The sequence below is a fragment of the Emericellopsis cladophorae genome (assembly GCF_022114955.1).
Source record: "Emericellopsis cladophorae strain MUM 19.33 chromosome Unknown NODE_9_length_645218_cov_115_098568, whole genome shotgun sequence".
Taxonomy (NCBI): domain Eukaryota; kingdom Fungi; phylum Ascomycota; class Sordariomycetes; order Hypocreales; family Bionectriaceae; genus Emericellopsis; species Emericellopsis cladophorae.
In genome coordinates this window covers 34,985-62,336 of record NW_026250934.1, presented here as the reverse complement: position 1 = coordinate 62,336, position 27,352 = coordinate 34,985, and the positions used below count along the sequence as shown (strand labels likewise).

Here is a 27,352-nt window from a genome sequence, read left to right as displayed (position 1 = left end):
TTAACCAGTAGGGGAGCTGAGGGTTATGTTAGCATAGAACAGATCTCTCTCCCAACATTCATGTCGACTCACTATTTTCCAGAATCCTTCCCATCGCCGTGGATCGGCGAGTGTTGTGGGGAGGTAGGAGAATAAGCCGGACTCGTGGGCGACGGACCAGTGCCCATAGCAGCAGGGCTCGTGGGCGAGTAGCTCGGCGACGTGGGTGATCCGCTGGGCGACCCAGGAGTGTATGCCGGCGACGTCGAGCCACCTGCGCCACCCATGCGAGGGCTGTAAGCCGGACTGGCAGGCGAGTACGTGGGCGAGGTGGGGGACCCATGCATCGCAGGTGATGTGGGCGAGTACGACTGAGGCGACGTGGGCGAATAGTTGGGCGAGGCCGGGCTGAACTGGGGACTCGAGACCATGCCACCTCCAAAGTTGGGCGATGCTGGGCTGAAGGATGGCGAGGTGACGGCGAAGCGACCTCCCACATCTCCCATGGCCATGGACGGCGAAGTGGGGGAGTACATGTTGGGAGACGCGGGCGAGTAGCTGCCGCCAGAGGCAAAAGGCGATGTTGGCGATGTGCCATATGGGCTCATGCCGCCACCGAGACCCCCTCGGTGGTAGGGGCTGGCCACGCTACCTCCAAAGCCACCACCGCCGTATTCCGTACCGAACCCGGTAGGCGTCTCCGAGCCAGCACCCTGGATGGGGGAGAAGTTACCAGCCATGGGAGAAGCCGAGCTGTAGCCCGAGTCCGCGCGCGGCGATTGCTCGTTGGCATAAGGCGTGGCAGCGCCATCGATGCCACCGGCCTGGTCGCCGATGGCTCCATGCTTGAGGACCTCGCCTGCCGATGTGGAGATGACGGTCGCCAGCATCTGAGGATCCAAAAACGTCTCGAAACCCCCTGTGCCCATGGGGGCCATCTGGCCAAGCATGACGTTCTCCGAGATACCACGGCAGTCATCCAACTCACCAGTGGCAGCAGCCTCCAGCAAGATCTCCACAGTCTCCTCGAATGAGCAACGCATCAGGGCACCCGTGTCGGCGCGGTTGATACCGTGACGAGTCACAGCGGAGATCACACCACGGTATGTCATCACGTCAACAAGCAGCGCCATGTGCCTGTGGTTGACGTAGGAACCGTCAAAGGCCAGCACGTTGACCAACTCGCGCAGCAAAGCGGAACGAGTGGCCTCGATACCAAACACATCAACAATCTGCCACAAGTCGTTGCAAGATGTGCGGGTCGCGTCAACGCCCTCCACAGCGAGCACCTCGCGGAGAGCGGAACCGCTGGTGTCGAGGAACCACTCGGTGCAGTGGACATCATCCTTGAGGGCCTTCTGGGAACCATCGGGAGCCACATTGAGTGTCACGCCCTTGGTCAAGAAAGCCTTCTCAATGCCAGGAACACCTCGCAGCGTGAGGGTGTCGAGCAAATGCGCTTCGAGACGCTTGAGCATGACATCGTCCTCAATCTTCTTCTCGCCATCCTCATCCTTACCACCGTCTTGCTGAATGGTCCTGATGCGGATGACCTGCTCGTCGGCGTTGTTGTCACTGAAGATGACGCCCAGGTCGGCAGCGTACTCTTCCTTGATGCGAGCAGCAACGTCTTCCACACGAATCTCCTTGTCAAGCATCTTTTGTCTGTCCAAGGTGATGCGAAGAAGCCATCTGGACTGCTGATCCACCAGCTCCTGGCCTTCCTCCTCGATCATGAAGTAAGACTCGACCATGTCCGCATCACTCTCAATCTTGGTGCCTCGAACATCAGGGTCATAATGGATCTCAGTCATGGCGGTGACCGAGCGCAGGTTGGTATACTCAACCAGACTTCGAAGCTTCTTGGCCTGCTCCTGTTTGGCCAACGTCTGGTTCACAAAGACTGTCATGGCAGGGGTCTTGATGTTGCTAGCCAAGTTGAGAATCTCCTTGAGACGCGGCACACCAAGGGTGACGTTCTTGGACGACACACCAGCGAAATGGAATGTGTTCAGAGTCATCTGTGTCGCCGGCTCACCAATGGACTGCGCGGCAAGAACGCCAACCATTTCACCGGGGCTGACAAAGGCGCGATCCCAACGGTTGTGAAGCTCGCCGATGATGTGATCAAAGGCCAGCTTGTTGAGACGGTGCACCTTGACAAGGTCCTTGAAGGCAAGACGGTGCCTTACAAGAGCCTTGAACAGAATAGTGGCGTTGTAGTCGGCTTCCTGCGAAATGGGGTCGCTGCCGCGGACGATTGCCAGCTTCTTCAGAAGGTTCTGCACAGTCGGGATGACATCGGTCGGTCGCAGGTTGCTTCGGTCTGTCATTTTGACGCCGAAGATACGTTTGGCTGATTCGATGATACGGTTCAGGTTGAGTGGCAGCTGCATCATGTCGTCATCCTTCTTCATCTTGTTGATCTTGCGGACCAACTGGCGATCCTCACATAGGGCTTCCCACTCCTCGTCAAGCAGCTTCATCGACTCATTGTCGCCGAGCAACTCGTCACCATACTCATAGTCTCGCTTGAACCACTCTGGAGGATTGGCGAGATCCAACTGATACTTCTCGGCAAATTTGGCATCGGATGGGTTGAGGAAGCCCATCTTCTGTTGCTCAATGCACATAGCATCGAGGCCATCCTCACCGTACAGGAACTGAATGATATCGCCCAGAGAGTTGCGGACAGTGCCGTCATAGCGCGCGCTCAGATCTTCCAGCGCCTTGACAAGACGACGCTGAATGTAACCAGTCTCGGCTGTCTTGACGGCTGTGTCAATCAGACCTTCTCGACCAGCCATGGCATGGAAAAAGAACTCGCTCGGCGTGAGACCACGCAGGTAGGAGTTTTCCACGAAACCTCGAGACTCGGGTGAATAATCGTCCTTTGTGAAGTGAGGCAAGGTGCGGTACTTGAAACCAAAAGGAATACGCTTTCCCTCCACCATCTGCTGGCCCACAAGCGCGGACATTTGCGAGATGTTGATGGAAGAACCCTTGGACCCAGAGTTGGCCATGGTGACGGCGTTGTTGGAATCCTTCAGACTGTTTTGCGTGGTAGTACCAGCGCGATCACGAGCCCTGTTGAGGGCGACACCGACTTCGTGCTCGAAAGTGGCACGAACGTTCATACCAGGCAGCGCCTCGAGTTCGTTGGCCGTAGCCTTGGCTGTCAGGGAGGCAACCTTGGATTTCTCATCGTCAATGTCCAATTGGATTTTGTCAATGGTGGCCTTGTCGGGAATTGTGTCACCAATACCGATACTGTGACCGTTGTGCAGCAGCCAGTGGGTAACTACTTGTTGAACAGAGTTCAAAAAGGCCATGGCGGAGGCGGGTCCGAGTTCGTTGTAGCAGATGTGAATGATACCGCCAGCCTGCGCACCAACGTGCTTCTTCTTCAACAACCCGTAGATCAGCTGGCCGCCCTGAATGAGCAAAGACTCGTCCCTAAGTAGCGATTTGTAATCCGAGCCACCAGCAGAGATGCTGACCTCTGGCGGGATGACAAGGCTAATGAGCTGCTTGCCGGTCCAACGAGGGCGAGGTTTGAGGATAGCCGGCTGAGGGATGACGCCGTCCCAATTAGGAACCCACAGCATAAAGTTCATGACCTCCTCCTTGGTGAGGAAAACGTCTCTGCGGCACAGTTTGTAAACACCAGCGAGCGAATCCTGAACGATACCCATCAAAGGAGCGTTCTTCTGTGGGGAGACGATGTTTTGGGGAACGAGACACAGTTCCTTGACCTCTGCTCGAGTTTCCTCGCTCTGAGGCACGTGCAAGTTCATCTCGTCACCATCGAAATCGGCGTTGTAGGGCGATGTGACCGACAAGTTCAGGCGGAAAGTAGAGTAAGGCATGACGCGGACGCGATGCCCCATCATGGACTCTTTGTGCAAGGAGGGCTGGCGGTTGAAAATGATATAGTCGCCGTCCACCAGATGGCGTTCAACCTTCCAGCCATACTGCAGCGTGAGCTCTCCGGACTTCTTGTGATGCCGAAGATCGATGCGTGTTCCGTCTGAGCGAACAACGTACTTGGCACCAGGATGCTCGTTGGGGCCGTTGCTAACGTAGAGTCGCAGCTTGTCAATGTTGTACTTGGTCACCACCTCGGGATACGAGAGTGTCCGAGCAATGCTTCGAGGAACGCCGACCTCGTCAAGTGATAAGTTGGCATCACCAGTGATGACAGTACGTGCGGAGAAATCCACACGCTTGCCCATCAAGTTGCCACGAAGACGACCCTCTTTGCCCTTCAGACGAGCCCTGATAGCCTTGACAGGCCTTCCACTCTTTTGCAGAGCACGGGGCAGTCCAGCAATATCGTTATCCATGTATGTCGCGACATGGTACTGGAGAAGCTCCTCAAAGTCCCTCGCGACGTGAGAAGGCACACCCTCTCGGATGGCCTGCTTCACGTTGCTATTGGCACGAATGATATCACCGAGCTTGTAAGTCAAATCATCCTCGTTGCGCATACCTGTGCTCGTACCGTCCATTGAGATACTGGGACGCACGGGCGGGGGAGGCACAGGCAAGACGGTGAGGACGAGCCACTCGGGGCGAGCGTACTCAGAGTTCAGTCCCATATTGCGAATGTCCCTCTCCGATATCCGCCGCAAAATGCTGTGTACCTGCTCTGGGGTGATGGGAAGTTGATCCTTCTTCTTGACACCATCCTCGGACATTGTTTCGTACGAGGCCTTGAGCTGCAGGGCAGCTTGACGGACAGCAGGCTGCACGTTGCCGCAGCCTCCATGGCTCGGCAACTTGGCCATTTTCATGCCCGGAGCAAACTCGTCGTCCTTCTTTGAATCGCGTTCCGTGTTGTCGCACTGCTTCTTCTTCTTGCAAGTTGCCCATACCCTCTGGAAGCGAACTTTGGGGTCTCGCGTACGAATGGCAGCTACGAAGTCGGGATCGCTCTGGAAACACGATGTGTTAGCATCTAAGGAGCAGGTACATTCTAGGGCCGGTGAGACCAACTTCATCGGCAAGTACTTTGCTGCAGTTGTGGCAGACAATCTCGAGTATCTTCTTGACTTTCTTGATGAAGCCAGGGTGGAAGACGGGTTTTGCGAGCTCGATGTGACCGAAATGACCGGGGCACTCGCCCATGGCCGAGGTGCAAGTTTTACATTTGAACTGTCGATCGATGGAGCCGAGCAGAGGGTCGTTGAGGCCACCATCACGCGGCGTCATCTTGTTCTCCTCCATGGTCTCTGGTGTGATGATGTGCGCGACACTCATGTTCTTGATCTCCTCGGGAGACATGAGGCCGAACTGGATCTCCTCCACCGTCTTGAGCGGCGCGCTCGAGTACGTGAAGTAGAGGTTCGCCATGGTGGCGGTTGTGGGTGTTCAGGCGCGCCTAGACAGCTGCGTGCGCCGATTACGGTTGAAAAAGAGAAGAAATAGTCGAGAATGACAGGAAATGAATCGCCAGATATCCTTCGATTGATGGATTTCCCGCGTCGCGATAGATGGCGGATGGCGCCCGTGCAGCAACGCCTGCCTGCCTGCCCTGGCCGTCGGCCTAGGAGAACCTCGGGCTAGTCTCCCCCGTCGTCGCCAGCTTCGGAGGTACGCAAATTCGAGGATCGGATTTCTCGTGTTCGAAAGTATCGCGTGGACGTCGCCTTGACGTTGCGCCGGGTGTTCGGCGCGTGTCGTGATGATCGTGGGGGGGTCGGCAGAGGTTTGCAGAGTTGGATGTCAGGGCGAACGCATGAGAGAATCTTCTCCAGCTGGTCTGCCTGACAAAGGGCGGCCACGCCACACGTCCATGGGCCGCTAAACCGTTTCGGGTTCACGCGCCCTTGCAGTTTGATTGGCCCCCGGTGCCCGCTGTTTGAGCATCTGACTTTAAGAATTGAGCTCTATGCGCGCCTAAAGCGTCACCTTCTGGCTCTAGTATTTTGTCGACCATATCCCAGCCTGTTTGTTCCTCGTTTCACTCGCTGTCGGCCATGCCGACTGACTCATTGCACCTCATGCAGCATCAACCATCGAAGTTATAATGTTGAGGGCGCAATTTATACTCCGCGTAATATTGCAAATTGAATAGATAATTCTCCCTACCCTGCAAGCATGAGTCTGCTAAATGCGAGGCTTTACTCCGTACACGCCGTGAAGAGGGCCGTGGTTCGTACGGTACGTATTCCTATTGTATTACGGAAGTACATATAATAGTTCCACGCGAAAATGACACAATAGTACGGGAGGCTGTCTTCCTAACCTGGGCCATTTCTCGTTATATCGTGAGAAAATAAATACAAGTCATGCTGCCGGTGTCCTTGCTTGATATAGAGATGCGCTTCTGCATCAAAGCTTCGACCAAGCTGTTTCAACCAAAGAACTGTCATTTAAATCATCCATCATAACGTCGTTATTCACAGGCGCGCACTACACCTTCCGCCTGCGACCTCCCTTACCCGTGGCCTTCTTGACGGTGCCTCCGTCGTCATCATCGTCTTGCCCATCGCCCGGACTGCGACGCCGCATGGTGCCGGTAGACACTTCGATAAACTCCTCCTCGCTGTCACTCTTGCCCACGTCGAAGAGAACCGGCATCCGAAAGCTGTCGCCGTTGTACATGGCTTTCGAGGCTGGATCTGGTGTCATGACATCCACCTCCTCGTCTTCCGCATCCAGTCTCCGTCGGTGAATCTCCTCCTGGTTGTAAATGTCAAACTCGTCCTCCCGCTCAATGTACTCGACATTTTCCTCCACCTCGGCAAAGTCTGGTGCCAGCGCGGACCACTTTTGCGGGCTGACGACCGACCAGATGTATATGCGTCCCGTTTCCATGCCGCACACCACGACGACTGGTTTTGACGGATGCCACTCGATCACGCCTTGCTCTTCCTTTGGGTCCTTGAGCATACACACCAGACTGCCGCGGTTCCTCTCCCACACGTAGAGCTCGTGATTGTTGTATGCAGAGGCGGCCACGTACTCCCCCGTGGCGCTGAACGTGACATTATTCCACGCGAGCTTGTTTACGACATCTTGGAACTTGTGCTCGAGTGCAAATTGTATCGTATCGAGGTCCAGGTTCTCTGCAGACAGGTCGGGAACGCGAAATGTGCGAATCACACGGTCTTGTGAATTAATCAGCAGCTCACGCCCCGAGCTTGTGAGACGCATGGAGGTGACGGCGCCTGAGCAGACTTTTTCGGAGTAGATCACTTCACGTGAAGATGCGTCGATGATGTTGATCCAGCCTCTGACGGTACCCGCCAGAATATGGTCACCAGTCAACGTCCATATCGCCGAGGTCGTGGTTTCGTCGGCGTCTGCTTTAATCTCTTTCTCGGACACCTTTCCTTCTGGCCGTTTCGGCGCGGACAACAAGGTATATTTCGTATCGACGCCATCGGTCATGTCGACAAGGCAAGGCTGTTTGGCAAAGAGCGCCACCACGACCTGGAAACTGGACTGGTCAGAGCGCTGCCGCTGCGTGCTTGCGTACGAGACTTACTGGTTCCATGGATGGAGCATACCCATGTATACAGGCGCTTCGAAACGAATCTCTCGTAGCCGACTGCCATCCTCAAGGTCCCAGAGTATCCCTTTCCACCCTTGACAGGTCGAAAACAGGTACCTGCCGCAGCGCGACCAGCAGAGGAATGTGATGACAGCTTTGTGGCCCCTCAGCTTGCGCGCGACACCCATTGTTTCCATATCCCAGATGACAACGACGCCATCAGCTCGTCCGCTCGCCAGAAAATCGCCCTTGTAGTCGAAACGGATCATCGTGGTGCGCCCTGACCGAATCCAATTTGTGATGGTCTCGGGGTAATCCTGCAAGAGGTAATCATCGGATAATAAGAGATTCATCTTGGCGGAGTATGTTTGACAAATCAATTTAAGCAGGATGCAATGGAGTAGGTCGGGCGCATGTCAATGACTGTGGCATGGGAAAGCTAAAGATTTCGAGGGGCAGCCGCGGGCAACCGCGCTCGTGAACAGTCGGCTCATGCAAGGCTGAATCTTTGGGGTCCACTTGCGCTGGCGCACTCCTGGGGGTGAGGATATGGGGGACATAGGCCTGGGTGTCCCCCACCTAACGTAGCATCCTGTGAAGATGCAGTAACATTTTCCTCTTGGGCTGAAGCAAGACCTACCTAGCCGGGCTCCGAGCTATACAACGTTCACTACACCGAACATCTGCACCATGGCGAACTCAAGGTAAGACCAATCCAGCGGCTAGACAATACGTGTCTGACATTCATCGCCATCAGATTCGAATATGTGCGCAACTTTGAGCAGCCAGACCCCCTGCTGCCGAATACTTGGATAGTAGTCCGCGTAGATGGAAGAGCCTTTACAAAGTATTCATTTCACACACTACATAGACTCTTCATTACTGATTCTCCGTAGGATGTGTGCCAAGTACAGGTTCGAGAAACCGAATGACCGCAGAGCGCTAGATCTCATGAACACGGCTGCCAAAGCAGTCATTGCAGATCTGCCAGAAATCACACTGGCCTATGGCGTCAGCGACGAGTACAGGTATTGTCTTCTTGTTGTGCCACGTTGGCGTGATACTTATTCTTTAAGCTTCGTTTTTCATAAATCAACAAATCTGTTCGAGCGGCGAGCCAGGTAGGTACAATGCCAGACACGTGCCGCACTCGCTCACGACAGACAGCAAGCTCGTCAGCACGGTCGTATCTACGTTCACGTCCAACTACGTCTACTCTTGGTCCTCTCACTTCCCGGACACTCCGCTATCCTTCCCCCTGCCAACGTTCGACGGGCGAGCCGTGGTGTACCCTACCGTCCAGAATCTGCGTGACTACCTGAGCTGGCGGCAAGCCGACTGTAAGTGTGTTAAGTCTTCCAAGAGACTTTTTCACTTACATGGACAGGTCACATCAACAATCTATACAACACAGCCTTCTGGTCCCTTATTCAACTCGGCGGTATGGAAAATAAGGAGGCAGAGCAGGCCCTCGCTGTAAGCCACGTCCAACCTGCGGCACTCGCTCAACGCTAACAGCGCAGGGCACATTGGCCGCTGACAAGAACGAGATCTTATTCTCAAAATTCGGCATCAACTACAACCGCGAACCCGAAATCTTCAAAAAGGGAAGCGTCATCTTCCGTGATGTAAGTCACCGCGGCACTTGTCTGGTAACGCCGCTGACAGATGTGCAGTACGAGCTGGTCGAACCCGCGAGTCACAACACGGCGGAGACCGTCGATGCGCAAGCTGAGCCCGTCCAACAATCCAAGAAGCAGACGGAAAATGACAAAAGGCGCCGATCCAAGGCCGCTATTATGGTGGATCATTTGGACATCATCAAGGATGAGTTCTGGGACAGGAGACCGTGGATTTTGTCAAATAAACCAGGCAAAATCCCAAAAGAGGTATAATAAATTCCAAGTGCACTGTACTGAGAGGTCGTAGACTCCCATGTTCTGTCATGACCAAGAACTCCTTGCGATGCGTCTAATCGTGATCTCTATGCCGTTATCAATGCGCCCACCCACCTCTCGTGCAGGCCTCATGTCAACACTCGCTAGTTCTCAGTCGCGCGCTTCCTACGTTTTGCCCCCTTCTTTGCTCGCCGCAAGCGCTTCTCGTCCTCGATGACGTCCCCTGACGATTCTTCGCTGGACTTGTCCAAGCTCGCCTCCTTTTTCCTCTTATCTATCTTCGCCGCCCTCTTCTCCTGTTGGGCTTGTCTTCGGATCTCTCTCATTCTCCGACGCGCCTCTTTGCGGACAGCTCGCTGCGCATGACGTGCTTCTCGTCGGACTGCACGTTGCTCTTTGCGCTGTCTCTTCTCCTCTTTCCGTTGCCGGCGCTCCTCCTTTGTCTCTTTTTTCTTCATATGCGAGTCGCCTCCGGTGCTGTCTTCCGCTTGCTTCTTGAGAAGATCCACCGTGCCGTTGAGGAAGCCGCCCTTGACGAAGGAGTTGTACACAGAGTATTTCCCAAGGCCGCCAACGTCGACGGTGTTGAGCTTGCCCGTGGTGATCATTTGCTTCACCTGGCCCTTTTTGCTGGTCTCCAAGCCTTTCAATTGCTCATCAAACGCGTTGAGCCACCACTGGTCCGCATTGAAGTGTGACGAGGTGCCGAGACCCTTGGTGTTGTCTTTGCGATTGAGGAGGAGAGGTTTCGACAAGCCGATCGAGTCGGACGTCTTGTGGAGAGAGTGACCGTGGCCGCGCCATCCTTGCGACGAGAGCAGGGCATGCGCATCCATGGCGTAAAGCGGTAGTTTGTCGCGTTTTGTTTCGTGATGCTGGGTGGAAAAGTTGCTGTTTGGCCTGACGGATAAAATTCAGGTGGGGCTACCTGGACCCTTGTCTAACAGACGTAAGTTATGGTGAATTGTCTGGTGCTCAATGCTTACCCTACACATGATTTCGAAGATCCATGTCACGTAATGCGGGAAATTCGATAGACAAATTATCAATCTGGTATAGTCTTGGGAAGTTAGATACATTTCAAGAACAAGTGTCAGTGACTCAATGTACCATCAGATTATTGCTCGGGTTGCGGGCGATGGTCCGCGGAGTCTCGTCCCGTCGTGCAACATCACTGCGACTATGACAAAACTTTACCTTTACCAGTAGTCAAACTTCCTTTGCTCAATTGACTCAACACCCCCAGGTCTAAGTTGTGTCAAATGAGCAAGGTCTAGCTCGGAATCTCTTATATGTGTCGCAGACAATACATCACCATGCTGTTGATCATTGCCACTGCCCGATCCGTAGCGCGGCACAGCGTTCAGCAATGACGTGCAGCTACACGCAGCTTGGCTCTCAGGGAGGGCCAGGTGTACGTACGCTTCACAGAAGGCTGCCAGATCACATCCATACCTTACCTGGTAATTATCGAACCTCATTCCCGGAAACCTCACAATATCCTACACCTGTAGAGTACCAGCTCACCCTTCACTCCCTACCTGGCCAGCATGGCACCCCTCTGCTCTGACCCCCGACAGATCGTCATCAACCTGGAGCCAGCGCGCAGGCGCGCTCTTCTCCGCCTCGTCACCGAGATTACCACGCGCATGATCGCAGAACTAGACTCACAATCCAATGACCTCGGCCCCATTACCACTGAGGACGAATCCTCAAGCGGATCGCAGACCCCCCAACCCCAGAATGACGACGAGCAGCAGCAGCAGCCCCGGGCCCCCAAGCCAGCGGCAGAGCAAGCCAAGCCCAAGTCCAGCGAAAAGGCCTCCAAGGAAGCTATCCGCATCCAAAAGGCGGCCGTCCAGCACATGGCAGAGTGGCAGCAGGAGTTCATTGAGAAGCTTGGCGAGATTGTCAGCGCCGAAGACGACGCCAAGATTGTCGCGGAGCGTAAGAAGCGCGCCCAGGAGCTGCAGAAGCGAAGCGTCGACAATGCCGAAGAGGGCGAAGATCTCATGAGCTTTGGCGACGCCAAGGCGGACAAGTCGGAGGACTTTTACGCTTTGCAGATGCTGTACCAACCTTTGCCCACGAACCTCACTTCGTCCTCCATCAGGGATAGAAAGGAGGCGCTTAGTTGCGTACTCCTTCTGCTGCTCTCGACAGGCAAGTACTCGGCGCACTCGCGCGTACTGGGCTTGTATCTCGCATCCTCTCTGGAGCTTCCGCAAACCTTTGTCATCCACGAGGAGACCGAGATTGCCAAGACGCTGATGGAGTCGTCCAACGTGGACGAGAAGGACAAGCAAGCGACCATGTCTGCCGAGACAGAGGCCGCCAAGAGGCGACACGAGAACAAGTTCGGCCGCTACTGGAAGGTTGGCCTTGCTTCAGTCGCCGGAGCCGCTGTCATCGGCGTCACAGGTGGTTTGGCCGCGCCTCTTGTAGCTGGCGCTTTGGGTGGCGTCCTCGGTGGCATAGGCCTCGGGGGTGTCGCCAGTTTCCTGGGCATATTTTGGATGAATGGCGCATTGGTCGGGGCGCTATTCGGCGCATATGGCGCCAAGATGACGGTAAGTTCTACATGGGGACCTCTTGTAGCTGTGGCTGATCGCAACCCAGGGTGAAATGATGGACAAGTATGCCAAAGAAGTGGAGGATTTTAAATTCATCCCCCTTCAGGAGGAATGGGGCAAGGACTACTCCCAAGAAACCAAAGACCAACAACAGAGCCGCCGCCTCCGACTAACAATCGGCATCAACGGATGGCTCAACGAAGAAGCGGATATTGTCAAGCCCTGGCGCGCTCTGAGCACAGAGACTGAAGTCTTTGCCCTCCGGTATGAGTTGAAAACCCTCATCAACCTCGGGACAGCCTTCCGCGACCTCGTCAAGTCCGCGGCATGGAACACGTTCAAGTCAGAAGTCATCAAGCGCACAGTGTTTGCCACCCTTTGGGCCGCGCTGTGGCCGATCCAGGTCCTCGCCGCCGCCTCCAATGTCGACAACCCCTTCAGCCAAGGTCTCAACCGCTCGCGAAAGGCGGGCAAGCTACTAGCTGATGCTCTTATCAACAAGGTACAGGGTGAACGGCCCGTCACGCTCATTGGCTATTCACTGGGAGCGGCCGCCATCCATGCATGCCTCCAAGCTCTCGCCGAGCGTCGCGCATTTGGCCTTATCGAGAGCGTCGTCATTATAGGCGCGCCAGCACCGGCTGCCTCCTCCCACTGGAGGACCTTGCGCACCGTGGTGTCGGGCAAGATCTTCAACGTGTACTCTGAAAACGACATGATCCTAGGCTTTGTGTATCGCATGTACAGCTTACACATGGGTGTCGCGGGACTGCAAGCCATCAAGAATGTCGATGGCATTGAGAACCTGGACCTGAGCGACGTTGTTAGTGGGCACCAGCGGTACCCCGAGCTCACGGGTGAGATTCTGCGCAAGTGCGCCTTTGTCGGTATCAAAGCAAGCAACACGATCGAGAAGGACGAGGTCATCCAGATGAAGAACGACTATGCCGAGGGCAAGCTAGTGGACCTGGATGGCGAACGAGACGACGAGAAGAAGACCCACACCATCCCAAGGAAGGCGGTTCCCAAGGGAGATGTGACAGATGACCTGCGTGGGCTTAACATCTCTTCTCCTGCGTTGGACCCCAAGTCTGAGGGTGGAGCGAACCAGCCCAAGAGCGAGCAGACGCAACAGGAGAACCCCCCTCTCCCGCCTCGTCCGGACGGTACGGTGCCAACAGACCAGGAGAGCCGCGTGCGGGATAACGGCCGTCCAATGACGCCCACATCAACCATGTCTGACGATGAGGAGTTCCATAGAATCACCATGCAAGACGATGGTAGTCCATAAATCTCACAACGGCAAACACAACTAATGCAACCACGATTTACGAACGACATCCCCTCTTGACACCTGGATACCGCCCACGAGCTTGCAAGGCGTCGATGGAGGCTTGTAGATCAAGGCTGTTCTTGGCCTAGGATAAACTGCAGGATGGCACGGGCACCAGAGCATAGGTCTCTTTTCGGACCTGTCACAATGTAATGGTCAGAGTGTATCCCGATGAACGCATTCCGTAAAGTCTCATAATGTTTGAGAGTATTGGATACTTGGAAAATTGCATTAGGTTTGACTCTTTCGCGCTTGCTTCGCCAACCGTCGTGGTATCCGTTCGGCTCAAAGCATTGCCTATAGGTACAAAAAAAGAAAATGCAGCTTCAGGCTCCAGGCCCTTTTGCTCCCGTGGGAAAAACAACCACCCTTGAACCAAATAGTAGGGTATCTCAACTAGCCCAAGAAGACTTTGACTGCTACCTGCCGCTGCTCCGGATGCTGTACTTTTCTCTAGTGGTATCATGAGCTGGGATTGTTGGTATGTAAGAAAAGAAAGCAGATTGGTATATCGTTCGTTGAACCTGAGCGTGAAAATAACATGGGGCGCAGGGGACGGATCAGACTTGAATTAGAAGACGAAACCATTGGGTTGATCGCTTGAACGGCGAAAGTTGCTGCTGCCGAGAGTCCACAACGGAAAGCCGCCGTGCACTCTACTCAGCGGCAGGGCTTGTTGCCTGAGGGCTGCGGGAAGGCTGTGGTGTTCGATCTCCAGGTCCTGTAGGACCCTGGACGCCCTCCATCGTGCCTGTAATCTCGGCGACACGGGCCTTGATGCGAGCAACGCGGGACTCGATGGCTGTGGAGAGATTAGATGGAGTTGAGGAACACGTGTGTGGCGCAGCACTTACTCTCCTCTGCGCTGGTGTCATCATCTTCGTCATGGCCAGAGTGCTTCCTCTCGGGGCCCCGGCTAGAGAGTTCATCCTCGGGGCGCTGGTACTGGGCAGCGCGCTCCGCCGCGTTCTTGCGGATTTGAGCCCAACGATCCTGGATGCCGGGACTGGTGCTCTGTGCTAGTTTCTCTTCGCTCATAATCTCATGCGAACTCTTAATGGACGTTCCATTGCGGTTAGGCGCACGGCGAGTGATGGATCGGGGCGTAGCGTCGCTCGCGGCATCGTCGTCTGGCACAAATGCCGGCTGGTCCTGGAGAGGTCCCTGGTCGAAGCGAGAGAATTCCGCCTGAGCCTCTGCTGCATCCTTCGTGTTGACGCGTGAAAGTTCGTCGCCGTCATGGGGCCTTTGCGCTTCATCGCTCATTGGCATCTCGAGCGTAGGCTCAGCCACAGACGCAGGTTCGTTCTCCTGTATTGTCGTTGGCTGGGTCGGGGTCTGAGCATCCTTGCGGAGCATCTCGTTGACATCGGCAGCAGCATTATCTGGCAGCTTGGAACCACGGTTCTTGCGGCTAAACAGCTTTCGGAATCCCTTGTTGGGTTTCTTCTTACCGCTCTCGGTCACTACAACTGCCGGCTCAGGTGCAGGAAGCTCTTCCACGGGGTTGTCTTTTGGAGGTGGTGGCGGCTGGGCCTCAGGCTCTGGCACAGGCGCAGACTCGGGCTGCTCCGGCAAATCTTGCACAAGCGCTGGCTGCTCATGGGGCTCGGGCACCACAGGCTGACTGGGCTCAGTTGCCGCTGACACGGGATTGACAGGCACAGATGACCCCACGGGCTTTCTCTGCGGGACGGGGCTTGCTGGGACAGAAGCAAGAGCAGGAGCAGGAGCAGCAGGCTGGGGTTCTGGCGCTGGCGCAGCTTCCTTCATCGGTGGCTCAGGGGCCTTTGCAGAACCTTGGGCCGCGCCATTGCTCTCGTAATGACCATTGGTATCCTCGGTGGGGACCAGAGACAGGTCCGTGCCTCTTCCGGCGTACGAGTTTGCCATGTAAGCGTCCTTGATCGAGGCCTTATCGTACTTCTTAACCCACTTCATAGCGGACGATGCCTCGCCTACAATGGTCGGTTGAAGACTCATGACACTCTTGGTCTTGTCAGCAGAGTCAGCGTCTCGTCCACGGCGTTGGGCATTCAGAGCCTCCTGCTTTTCCTGGTCGCTGGCTGCTCGTAACTGCGCAGCCTTGGCCTGGATCCTTGCATGTGTGTCGGGCCCAATGTTGGTCTTGCTGGAGCCGAATGTGTTGCCACCTTTGTCGCCATGGTCCAAGGCCTGCTTCCCTGTAGATTTGCGGCGACCGAGAGACTTGCCCCGACGTGTCCAACTGAAGAGGCCCTTCTTCTCGGCAATGTACGCGCCTTCTTGGGGCTCAGGCGCGGCTCCAGCGACCATTTCCTCCATGACTAGCCATCTTCCACTGGTGATCTTGGTCTCAACGACGGCACAGCGTCCGAACGCTGCTTTTCGATCCGGTGTCTCCTCAGGTGCCAGGCTGCTCATCCATACCCACCAAAAGGCGTCATCGAGGTCTAGGAATGTGATACTGGCCAACTCACCAGGATCAAGGTCCTGGTCGGACTCGAGTCGGGGGCGGTGTGATTGTGAGCTGCGTTGCCTTGATTGAGTGTCCAGAGGCGGAAGGACCTTGTCAGGTGGGAGGAGGAGGTTAGGTCTCGACTGGGAGTCGTCGACAAAACCAGAGGAGAGGAAATCCGCCCATGAGGGAGTCGTAGGCCGGTCGAACACATTGCCAGATGATGGAGACGTTCGCAGACCGTCGGTGCGCTGCTTGTGCTTCCTCGTCAAAGCGCTGTCATCCTCATCTTCGTCCTCCTCCAAAGCGCTGCTGAAACCGATGTCTTCGAATCTAGACCATGATGCCTCTCGCAGGCTGGTAGAGTGCTTTGCGCTCGATACTTGGGATTGGTTGGCTGCCGAGACAGCCTTGAGCACGCGTTTGCACTCCTCGGACAGCGCTTGAACCGGGTCTTCGTATTCGGAGAACTCCTGAAGAGCTCGATCGGAGTCGCGATACTGAAAATGATTCGCTCTTCGAAGAAGGGAGAAGGGCGTGGGCGAGACTGTCTCGACGATCATGACGACTTTGTTGGTCCTCGACATGAGCAGGTCCGGCTTCATGGGCGGATACTCGGTCTCCTGCACGAGTTTCTGCAGTGACCGTGGAAGCATGGATATGCCAGTGAGGTTTGTCTCGGGGGCCAGTGACCTGAGGTAGGCGAAGAACAGGTGGCTCGTGGCATCGGCAGCACTGTCCCCGTTAGCATCATCTCATCCAGCGTTCGGCGCAAGAACGTACCTCAACCAGCTGTTGTAGCCTCCTTCAAAGCCATTGCCTGTATCCTTTTGTTCAAAGGCCCACCATGCCGCCATGCGCGACAGTTTGCGACCACCGAAGCCGTTGGTCTTGCCGTGCGCAGCCACAGCAGCCAGCAAGTCGAAAAAATCGAAGATGATACGCTGTCGCGCGCCATTTTCGACGCTGATTGGAATAAATGTCTTGAAGGAGTCGCGAGCCATGTTGGAGTCTGGCCCGTGGTCAGCTTGCACAAGCCTTGCCGACTCTCAGGGGTAAACACACCGTACTCGCCAACCTTGAACAGCTCGTAGGCGTCCCAGCCCACAACACCACCTTGCATGCGACTCCAGCACCACTTCACGACGCCTGATAAAACCTACGAGTTTGGTCAGCACCAGTGCTCTCTCACATAGTCAAACCGGACCCACCATGGGCTCTGCGATCCGGATTTCTTGTAGCAATGCCTCGCCTCGGGGCGGGTGGTTTTGATCGAAGAAGTGTCGTATGAAAGTGCGCACAGCGCTAGGGTCGGAAGTCGGACGGAAGGGCAGGAGAAGAAAAGGAAGATCGAGACCTGCAGTGCAACACCATTGTCAGCGTCCGAGTAGTAATTTTCCGGGGCGTCTGCAGTCTCACCTCTGGCCTTGAGCTCCTCTGTGCAGCATCGCACCAGTTCGTGGATTTCCTCTGGCTCAACAGTCTTTCGCGTCCACGCATCATCCCACTGAGGCTTCGAAGGAGTCGAGTCTGCGAGGTCAGGGCCAGCGTTCTTCTTCTTGGACTTGGCGTCCTTGCCCTTGAGGCGAGAGAACAGCCCAGGCATGTTAATGGTGATGGTATGACCGGTAATTCAGGCGTTGAGAGGTCGAAGTGCCAGTGTCAAGTCAAGGCGAAGCTGCGCGTACTGTATTGCAAGCAGCCCTGGAGTTGCTTTTCCCAATGGGCCCCCTGATACCAGGTAGTAGCAGAACCGAGCTAGCTGATTTGTGAGGCGGGAGACGGTCCACAGTCAAATTCGAGCTGGTATAGAAATGTTCGAATACGATTGATGAATATGGCCTGCAGCGGTATCTGCTTATCGCGCGCGCAATAGGAGAAGGAGGTATAATAACCGTTAAAACTACCAGTGATTGAATATCAGGGTGCTCTCTTGCAGTCGGGCGAAAATAAAGGAGGGGCAGATGGGGGAGCGCAGAATGGAGGCAGAAGAGGAAGATGATGAAGTGGGAAGTTGGAAAGAACGTAAGAGCCAAGTGAGGCTCGACGGACGACGGGCAAATGCCTGCCAATGATGAGGAAGCGCTCGAGTAAGAACGGTGAGAAGGGCGAATGAAGAAACGAAACGGAGAGATGGAGGTGAGCGAGCGGCATCACGAGTGGCAGCAGATCCTGTCCAGCGGCCTTCAGGCACTTGGGCTGTGTCTGGGCCGTCTGGCTGGGATCCGTCAGGGGCACCGACTTATCACCCACTCAGATGTGACGGACGAGGAACAACATACCGGGGGCTAAAATTGGGCACGACCACTGGTGGAAGGCGCCCCCGTCTTCATTAATTACGGCATCAAGACCCTGAGCTGAAGCTTGAATTTCCCTGAAGGCATACGCGGCAACATTGCGTGCATTGAGATCCAGAGGCATGGATCCCCTGCGGCAGTCACAGGCACACTATCTCTCACGATCAATACCATCGTCCTTCTTGGTCTCTTTCGTGGACTACTTATCGAGCCAAGTGAGAGGTTGGAACCAGTGCCGCGATTGACAAATGCGCTAATGTGCCGGCGGCTGCTGTCACGACATGGAGCCTGAAATTGGGGGCTAGCCTCCTGGGATGGGCGGCGGCCCGTCTTGGTAATACCAAAGTATTAACAGCCGAGCAGACAGACGTACCTTGACGGTCCTGAATATGGACGCATGGGCGACTGAAGTCAATCTACCTTCCCCAGACGTAATCATCCTGAGCGACCCTTATCAGAGTCACCAGCAGCCTTCTGGTTGATTGGCTCTGCTCGAGACTCGGCACGCTTTGCAGCCTATTCAGATCCGACGTCACGCATCTTGGCCAGGTGTCGCGACATTAGCCCTTTTGTTTGAGACGCGGTCGAGAAAGCGTCTCCACTGCTCCAGTCGCCGCCCAGCGCGTCACGACTTGGTCCCTCAATTATGGAGCTCTTGGCGCTGCACATGTCTGATCGCACGTCCATATCTGTGGCTCGGATCGCAGCAGCTGCAGCTATCTAGTATATGTACATGGACATGATGGCTGGCTAGTATACCATCTCTTCTCTGACAAAGGCCTTTTTCCTCTTCAGATTCCGAGTGCACAGCCTTCAGTACGTGCCCTTTTGCTCGAATGCGCGATGACCTCCCCTATTCTTCGGGTGCTCATGTGGAAGAGGCGTGATAACCTGGAAGATATTAGGTATCTGTCAGCCCTCCACCACGGCGACTCCGGCGCCCGTTCTTCCTGTCGAGTGAAGTGTCCTTCAGCGAAGTCGCAAATCTTTGCACTCTCGACAGTCAGCGCCTGGTTTGCCATGAACCCCGAGCGCAGCTCAGCAATCATCTTCGGAGTCCTTAGACGCGAAGAAGGAGAAGGGCTAGGTGATTTGCCAGCACGCGGCAGGCTTGTCGACAGATGGAGGAAGATAGTATCCTAAATATGGTAGCTCAAATGAGGTCGTGAGGGTATCGTTGTCAGACATCGACGCCACGCGAGTTCGAGGCCCTGTAATACAATGTTGGCTGCTATTCTAGTGTCCTGAACTCACGGGGCATCACACCGCGTTCTTTCCTAAATTCGCGAGCATTATCTTTCTTTCAATTTCTAGGCTTGGTATTTGGTGTCCTGAGATAATGAAAGACAGTCGAGCGTCAATGGCCCAAAGCTTGGGCTGCCTGTTCAACTACTTGTCCCCGAGCCCGGCTGCCCGAGGCTCGACATGCTTCTGATGTTTCCTAATTTCAACTGCCGTTCGATGAAGCTATGCAGTCACATACAGAGTGAGGCCTGTTTCTTGAGCAAGTGAAAATCATGAAGTGAGCAATGTACAGAATGAGGAACCAGATTGGTCTATCATCTAGAAGGCCAATGCTGGCTGCCTGCCATGATCACCCAAGGCTACCGTACTCACTCAACAAAGGCGCTGGCGATGGTGAACAAAATCTAGCCGACAATGGTTTAGTGCTATGGTCATACGCTTGTGCGAATGTACAGATCTCTTGACGGCCTTGTGCGGCTCTGAGGCTTTGTAACGCTCATAGGCTGTAATTCTTGATTAATATTGGCACTACTCATGATGGTGCTATTGTCTAGTCAGACACACTGGCGCTAGCGACTTTGTCGAGTGAGTACGGCAATGTGCCTGGTATGGTAAAGATAAAATAGATACAGCACTTCAGCTCGACAACAGTCCTCTCGTCACAGAATCTGCCAGACTCCGAAGGGACATAAGGTAAGGAGGACAAAGTCAACACGTTTCCCGATCAAGCCTAGCGCAGCCTGAGATGCGACAATATGTCCTACAACACCACGCAGGGCCCTTTTGCTTGCTAAAGTACCTGCCTACAGAAGAAACCGTGAGCGGCAATCATGTACTTGATTTCGGTGGACGGATTTTCGGTCCGATTTAGAGAGACGTCCTCGATATTTCACCTGGTAGCTTTGTTCTGTTTCGTGTAGGGCAGTTTGTCCCAAGGAACCTGTGAATGGCCAAGCAAAACCCGCCCACATCGCCAGGGGTATCATCTCCGCCCTTCCTGTTCTTTTCTTGATAACTATCTTCTTCTATCGCCAATCAATGATATGGTCTTCTCCTCTTCTTCACACCGGGCAGCAGTCCAAGTTTGCCCATAATATCGTCGTGTTCAGTGTCTGTCTGGTCACCAACTACTGTACGATATCTTTGAAGAGTAGTAGCGACGACGAGCCGGGCCACGAGACCTACGCCCACCGCATTGGCTTACGGGCGCGTTGGTGTCTCTATCAGCTTTTTGTCCGACAGGGAGTCGTACTGGGGTCGACTTAAGGTCGCTGAACACTACGACATTGACTTGGCGAAGCTGAACACAGGAGATTGGGACGATGCCGAAGAGAAGTCAAGGATATGATTAAGAAGAATCGTTTACGCTCATCTGATGCCTGCAACGCCTAATACAATTGCAGAGTCCGCCCTGGAGGAATACACCTTTGAAATCAAACCGGAGATGACTTATCATCCTCCTTTACACCACCGTCGACAGCGTGCTCCTTTTTGGCGGCTTTCATCTTGGCCTCCTCCATTTTGTTTTCCGCCAGCTTGAGGGCCTCTTCCAGCGCCTCTTCATCACCACTCTCAATTTCCGCCTCTTCCAACCCGCCCGATCCCTTGTTTTGCTTGTCGGCATCTTTCTGGACCGGGGGCGGCGCCTTGGTGGTATTGCCGGGCGTCAGGGCCCAATCGATCTCACCGTCCGGCCCGTACCGCGATATGAGCCACTCATTTGCCAACTTGAAGTGCTTGCAGTCGAAGAATCCTCTAGACGCGCTCAACGGACTGGGATGCACGCTATTCAGCACCAGATGCTTCTTCCGATCAATCTTTTGCACCCTCTTGCCAGCTGGTGTGCCCCACGCTATGAAGACGACACCACTTGTCCTCTTCTTGGCGACAAGGTCGAGTACTTTCTGCGTGAGCCTTTCCCACCCACGATTCGCGTGGGAGAAGGCTTCGTGGGCCCTCACTGTCAGACAAGTGTTGAGCAATAGAACACCCCGGTCCGCCCAAGGTGTCAGCAGTCCACCTCGATTCGGTGGGTCGGTGAAAGTAGGGTAATCCTTCTTTAGAGCGATGTACATGTTGCGCAGCGAGGGCGGAGCGGGCGTGGGAGGTCGGACAGAGAAAGCCATGCCATGGGCCTGGTTGTCGTTGTGGTAGGGATCTTGGCCCACGATGACTACCTTGATCTGGTCAAACGGGGTGTGACGGGACCTGAAGGCGTAAGAGGAGCTACTAGACATTGTTTAGGCTTCTTACCAGGAGTACACATCCTCTGCTGGAGGGAACCACTTCTTCTTGGCCTTGGTCTCGGCCGCCAGGAACCGTTTGAGATCCAGAAACTCCTTCGTGACAATGTCATCTTTCAACTGGGCCAGCCAGCTCTCATGCAAAGTGTCAATCTCGAGTTTCAAGAGCTCACGCTGCTCCGGCTTCAGGCTATCCACCCATTTCTGCTTGTCAAAGCTGGGACTTGACGGCCCACGGACGTTTGCTGCGTTTGTGCTTGGAGCAGCAACTTTGGGAGCTCCAAAGAACGAGGTGATGCTGCCATTTGCCTTTGGCTTTTTCGAGTCGTTTCCTTCAGCTGCGCCGCCCGCTTTTCGCTTGAGGTTGGACATCGCGCGTCTCGATGTGTCGTAGTGGTTGAACCGATGGCTGGTGATGTGAGCTAGGCCCTGACGCGTGAGGAGAGCTCTGAAGGAAGATGGAAAATGTATTTTGATCAACAGATTTTTTTTTTAGCAGGCTGATGGTCTGGTCAAATTTACCAATTGTCAGTTGCAGGGGCTGCCTTTCATGTTTGACAGAAGAAACCAGCTTTTTGAGTGATGACGGCTGAGATGCACTTAGTCGCGTGCCTTAGTCGCGTTAAGCATCCACGACCGCGTCAAGCGTGGGATGTGGCGCAGCTGTCCAGTCTTCTCGTTCGGTACGTACCCACTCCACTAGCCACAAGTACCCCTGCGCATACAGCTTGCTGATGCAATTAGGACAGCTTGCCATCATCGGCGGTCCCCGCGAGAACAGGGTTGAAGATTGAGGTTCAACAATCTTATCGTCCGGGGAACGTGAGCCATGTTTAATTCTTTCCGTTAGCTTCGTCCTATTGCAGCGCCGCCGTCTAGCATTTAGTCCGCCATGGCGAAACTCATACCATGGCTACTCGGTAGGTCGCATGCCACGCTTCCCCATTCTCCCGTTGCTGACCATCATCGCAGTGCTGCTGCAAGCCACGGCAGTCTTGGGTGCCAACTGGGGATTACCGTTCACGGACAAGAAGCCGAACACCAGGCAGACCGGAAAGGATGTGAAGCCTGCTGTTGACTACCATCCAGACGGACAGCATCATGGCGACTACGGTTTGCGGCGCCCAACCAAAGTGCTGGCAGACTCTGACTATTCACTAGGCGCCAACCACTACAACGCAGCCATGAGGCTTCTGCGAAGTATTCCGAGAATGAACATGCAAAGCCCGAAAGATACGAGCATATTCTCGACAGCGCTGCAATATGTTCTCAAGACCCTGCCGACTGGGCCAGCCTCGGCGCCCTCTAGCCATCACCACCATCACCAGACTGGTGTTAGCGGCACTTTGGCAGAGGCGACCAAGGCTCTTGAAGATGCTGTTGCTGCGAATAGCTCCGATGCGCTATACTTGCTGGCAGACATGAACTTCTTTGGCTACTACAATCACCCGCGCGACCTCAACAAGGCTTTCCAGCTGTACGAATCACACGCCGAGAAGTACGGCAATGCTACGGCGCAGTACATGCTGGGGGTGTACTATTCGACTGGCCTCGCCGGCGTAGTTGCGCCTGATCAGGCGAAAGCTTTGCTGCATCACACGTTCGCAGCGGCGGGAGGCAGCCCGAGGTCTGAGATGGCCGTGGCGTATCGACATTTTGCTGGAATTGGGGCCATCAAAAGTTGTGATAAGGCTGTTGCTCACTACAAGCGCGTGGCGGACAAGGCCATCGAGTGGTATAGGTCAGGGCCGCCGGGAGGTCGCACCTGGGTTGTACAAGGATGGCGCATTGCCGACGACGACGGTGGCGTGTATGGCGAAGGCGCAAGCGCATCCAGCGCAGGTATCAACGCCTTCCGGCCGAACCTCAACTCAGATCAGAACGCTGCGATTGGAGATGTTATTGAATACCTGGACCTCATGTCCCAAAAGGGCGACTACAAGGCGGCCTTCAACCTGGGTAGAATTTACTACGAAGGGCAGCGCGGCTTGGAGAGAAATCTCGACATGGCGCGAAAATACTTTTGGGCTGTCACTACGCGCTACTGGAAGCGAGACGGACGCATCGTCGAAAATTACAAGCCCGGCATCGAAAAGACTGCATGCAAAGCGGCAGCATATCTCGGGCGCATGTACTTGCGTGGTGAGGGGGTCTCCCAGGATTTCGACAAGGCGAGAATATGGTTTGAACGTGGCATCACCAACGGCGACCCCCTTGCTCAATATGGTCTTGGCTTGATGCACCTGCATGGCTACCTTGGCAAGGTCAGGATACAGAAAGCGATGAGCCTGCTCAAGGTGGCTGCCGACCAGGACTTTGCGCCAGCACAGGTCGAGATGGGCCGACTCCACCTAGATCAAGGGTCAACGGAGGACCTGCGAGTGGCAAACAATTACTTCGAGCTCGCGGCTCGGTACGGCAACATTGAAGCCAACTACCATTTGGCCGAGATGGTACACCATAGCGTAGGACGCGAGAAGATTTGTGCAATTTCTCTCAGTTACTACAAGAGCGTGGCGGAGAAGGCCGAGCCGCTGGTATCATCGTGGGCGGACGCCAATGTTGCCTACGAAGCGGGAGACTACGAGACTGCCTTTCTTGGCTACTTGCTTGCCGCGGAGCAAGGATACGAGAGAGCTCAAACCAATGTGGCGTACATGCTGGACTGGGGAAACACCCAGCTTCCAGCCGTGAACTACTTGCGCCAACGCATCAGCGGTAGTAAGCCACACGGTGGACTACTGAACAACTCGGCACTCGCCCTGGTGCAGTGGACCAGATCATCGAGGCAGTCCAACATTGACTCCATGGTGAAGATGGGAGATTACTACTATCACGGCATTGGCACAGAGAAGGACATTAGCAAAGCTGTGCAATGCTACACGTCTGCTTCCGACCACTCCCAGAGCGCGCAAGCTCTGTACAACCTTGGCTGGATGCATGAGCACGGCGTTGGGTTGAAGCAAGATTATCACCTCGCCAAGCGCTACTACGACCACGCTCTCATGGTGAACAAGGAGGCTTACCTGCCCGTCACTCTGAGTCTGCTCAAGCTCCGAGTCCGCAGCGCCTGGAACACACTCACCCACGGCGAAATACATGGCATCCAGGAGGAGCCCAGTACGTCCCGTCTTCACTCCCCAGCCAAGAGCCATACTGACTTTTTGCAGACGCACGCAAAGACTGGTCACTGTCCGATTGGATCGCGCACTTTATCGACCAGGGCGATGACTATATTTACGACGAGGACGGCTACTACGACGATTACTTTGACGATACCATGGATGGCGGCGATGGCGAGTATGACGATGCCGGTATCGTTGAGAGTATCCTGATTCTCGGTGTGATGACCGCATTGATCTTCTTGCTGTGGTGGAGGCAACGTTTACAACAAGCGCACGCGCAGCGCGAGGACGAGAGGCGGAGAGAGCAGGGGCTTCCACCAATGCCGCCTCCTGCGCAACCTGCGCCTGGCAACGGGTTCGCAGGATGGGCTGGTGGAGGCATGGGCTTGTAGCATGACGAGGAACGGCAAGATGCATGGCTTTTGTTGACTAAGAGGCGTTTGAGCGTTTGGGGCTTTGAAGTATAGATCTTGATGGGCGTACACAAAAGGTACTTTTCCACGGGTGGTCAAATGCATGTCTTTGTGTCTGTAATGCGACGAGCCCACAGCATCGGCCGACCTTCAACAAAACAGACTTTCAAGGCACAAAGTGCTGGACAAGTTCCCCGAGATGGTACCTGTATCTACCTTACCTAAGCAAGATGCTCGAATCTTTACAGACATGGGTGAAGCTGTTTTCACGGCAAATGCGTCCTTTCCGAAGGTTCTGCTGCTCGTTCTCTGTGGGCGAGACTACCCTTATCGAAGAGTGTCCTCCACGAGGCGCTTTTTCGAGAAACATCCCATCCCGCATTAGGAACACTTGAAAGCATTCCTCCTCAACTAAGCAAACAGCACTATCACCATCTTTTACTAGCATCAGCACCACCAGGTCGGTACTCAGCACTGCCCTACTCCTGCCCCTGAACACAACAAACCCTACCATCGCTTGAGAAGCAGCTCGCTGAGGATCCCACGACACCAATCCGAATTCCTAAAGAAAGATCTATTAACTAGGAGTCTTCAGTACTATCGAAATGACGCCTACCAAACACCCAGAAGCATTCACCGTGAGGCACCCTCACAAGAAGCATTTGCCAGTCATGCTGATTGCGAGCTAGATCTTTCCCCAAGATCACAGCACCTCGTTGCACCATCTTCTACAAAATCTCGAGGCGAGCGATTCTAGTGTCGAGACATGCCACGAATACAATGTCAAAGAACTTGATAGTCGCAGTGTCCGACCATCGCGTCAGCGGACAGCTTTGAGGAGACCTAAATTCCAAGCTGGAGCCTGCTGGCAGCGCAGCAAACTTCCAGCGATGGGAGGCGTTCCAGATCCTGATACCAGCTGCGTGTACGCTGCGATCCTAATACTCGGCATTGCGGTTGTTCTTCTCGCTCTCGCTATTGCCGCGATGCAATACGTGAGGAAGCACGAAGACCCCATACTCGTGAAGCGGAGGCGGGAGGCATGCCCCATCCGGATGGACACGTCAGTTCCAGCTCCTCTATTTGTAGGGCCACCGCTTGACGGTATACATCACGCCCAAATACCTACGAGCGTCCCATGATGTGTTCCGATGATGCCAGCGCACACCCGCCGGATTGACTCGTTTCCACACTATGGAGAGTGGCTTTGTTTGGACAGACCTATACACTCTAGGAGCAGATGGACCGACGAGTATAGAGGAAACGCGGTCTTGATCCTCTTTGTAAAAACATGGCAGTGGCTTGAGAACCAGTTGGAAGCGTCCGCTCTGAGGACGTGAGGATGCCGCGCCATGATTGTCGGCATCATGATCGTCAAGACCGTTCGGAAGCACAGCTTAAGACTAGTAGCTCTAATACATAACTCGAAAAAGTTTGTGGTCTACAGAGCCCCGAGTAATACGCGATCAATATGACCATCCGCAACTGCGTTCGCCTGTGAGCACCACATGGCCCAGAGACTACATAGTGCTATAGAAAGATATGCAACTTTAAGCTGCTTATATGTGATACCGACGAGACTTTGACAGCGAATTGAGCCAGAACCTCAATTGATTATTTGAAACAAAGGCAAGAATGGTTGGTTCCATATCGGGTGCTTTTATTGAATACTCCAACTCTGGTCAGTCGACCAACGCCGGCTCATAAATCCCAGTAATAATAAGACGTCAGACATTGGTGCGTACTTCTGCACAGAATTTATTTTTGTATGGACAAACGCATGACCCTAGGTATTAACTCTATATTCGTGGTGCTGATTGTGTTGGTTGTGCGTTTCGAGACCACTGGCGATCCCAACACATCAGTTGATCTCAAAGTGAGCTGAAATTTAAATAACACTTTCTGAGGTAATCACTGAAGGCCAGAATTTGGGGTATTCCCATCGCCCCCGTTTCAAATTTTCATCAAACCCTATAACTCACTTCAATTCAAATCTGAACCCACAAACACTCAAAACCAGCAACACAACGCAACTATAAGGACTGCTCATCAAGCTCATGACCCTTATTATATAAGAATCAATAACTTAAAAGGATCAGCATCTATCAACGCCTGATCCAGCACCATAAGCCCCTAAGCTAATATTAACATCGGTGATAGCGAGGAATGGAGCCTTATAATGAGAGATTACACAGGAAAAGACCCTAAAGACGACAGAAAGCCCGACGATAATTTCGATACCTTTTGCGCGCACCGCGAGGCGACACACGCGGGAATATCTCAGCAGGGACTACCAGATGCTCGACTA

General features: G+C 54.4%; 8 protein-coding genes across 8 annotated transcripts; 3 read left to right on the top strand and 5 right to left on the bottom strand.

Moving 5' to 3' along the window:
• Nucleotides 1-5,334, bottom strand: J7T54_000584 (DNA-directed RNA polymerase II subunit RPB1; the record flags this gene model as incomplete). Its single annotated transcript, XM_051504420.1, has 3 exons — nucleotides 1-16; nucleotides 73-4,916; nucleotides 4,978-5,334. 3 exons carry the CDS (start codon nucleotides 5,332-5,334, stop codon nucleotides 1-3), a joined length of 5,217 nt encoding a protein of 1,738 aa, XP_051363938.1.
• A 1,062-nt stretch (nucleotides 5,335-6,396) lies between these two features.
• Nucleotides 6,397-7,833, bottom strand: J7T54_000583 (uncharacterized protein; the record flags this gene model as incomplete). The annotated part of the gene is made up of 2 exons (XM_051504418.1): nucleotides 6,397-7,426; nucleotides 7,475-7,833. 2 exons carry the CDS (start codon nucleotides 7,831-7,833, stop codon nucleotides 6,397-6,399), a joined length of 1,389 nt encoding a protein of 462 aa, XP_051363937.1.
• Nucleotides 7,834-8,170: 337 nt separating this feature from the next.
• Nucleotides 8,171-9,375, top strand: J7T54_000582 (tRNAHis guanylyltransferase; the record flags this gene model as incomplete). The annotated part of the gene is made up of 6 exons (XM_051504417.1): nucleotides 8,171-8,184; nucleotides 8,377-8,508; nucleotides 8,648-8,820; nucleotides 8,868-8,956; nucleotides 9,004-9,108; nucleotides 9,157-9,375. 6 exons carry the CDS (start codon nucleotides 8,171-8,173, stop codon nucleotides 9,373-9,375), a joined length of 732 nt encoding a protein of 243 aa, XP_051363936.1.
• Nucleotides 9,376-9,521: 146 nt separating this feature from the next.
• On the bottom strand, nucleotides 9,522-10,214 carry J7T54_000581 (uncharacterized protein; the record flags this gene model as incomplete). Its single annotated transcript, XM_051504416.1, has 1 exon — nucleotides 9,522-10,214. The coding sequence occupies one exon, from the start codon at nucleotides 10,212-10,214 to the stop codon at nucleotides 9,522-9,524; it is 693 nt and encodes a 230-aa protein (XP_051363935.1).
• A 714-nt stretch (nucleotides 10,215-10,928) lies between these two features.
• Nucleotides 10,929-13,242, top strand: J7T54_000580 (putative membrane-like protein; the record flags this gene model as incomplete). The annotated part of the gene is made up of 2 exons (XM_051504415.1): nucleotides 10,929-11,948; nucleotides 11,998-13,242. 2 exons carry the CDS (start codon nucleotides 10,929-10,931, stop codon nucleotides 13,240-13,242), a joined length of 2,265 nt encoding a protein of 754 aa, XP_051363934.1.
• Nucleotides 13,243-13,940: 698 nt separating this feature from the next.
• J7T54_000579 (Morphogenesis-related protein-like protein) lies at nucleotides 13,941-17,327 on the bottom strand (the record flags this gene model as incomplete). The annotated part of the gene is made up of 6 exons (XM_051504414.1): nucleotides 13,941-14,086; nucleotides 14,139-16,456; nucleotides 16,505-16,733; nucleotides 16,787-16,880; nucleotides 16,933-17,078; nucleotides 17,141-17,327. 6 exons carry the CDS (start codon nucleotides 17,325-17,327, stop codon nucleotides 13,941-13,943), a joined length of 3,120 nt encoding a protein of 1,039 aa, XP_051363933.1.
• Nucleotides 17,328-20,696: 3,369 nt separating this feature from the next.
• Nucleotides 20,697-21,878, bottom strand: J7T54_000578 (Uracil-DNA glycosylase-like protein; the record flags this gene model as incomplete). Its single annotated transcript, XM_051504413.1, has 2 exons — nucleotides 20,697-21,471; nucleotides 21,517-21,878. 2 exons carry the CDS (start codon nucleotides 21,876-21,878, stop codon nucleotides 20,697-20,699), a joined length of 1,137 nt encoding a protein of 378 aa, XP_051363932.1.
• Nucleotides 21,879-22,398: 520 nt separating this feature from the next.
• J7T54_000577 (uncharacterized protein) lies at nucleotides 22,399-25,023 on the top strand (the record flags this gene model as incomplete). Its single annotated transcript, XM_051504412.1, has 4 exons — nucleotides 22,399-22,426; nucleotides 22,479-22,619; nucleotides 22,668-24,626; nucleotides 24,677-25,023. The coding sequence occupies 4 exons, from the start codon at nucleotides 22,399-22,401 to the stop codon at nucleotides 25,021-25,023; spliced, it is 2,475 nt and encodes an 824-aa protein (XP_051363931.1).
• Nucleotides 25,024-27,352: the final 2,329 nt, after the last annotated feature.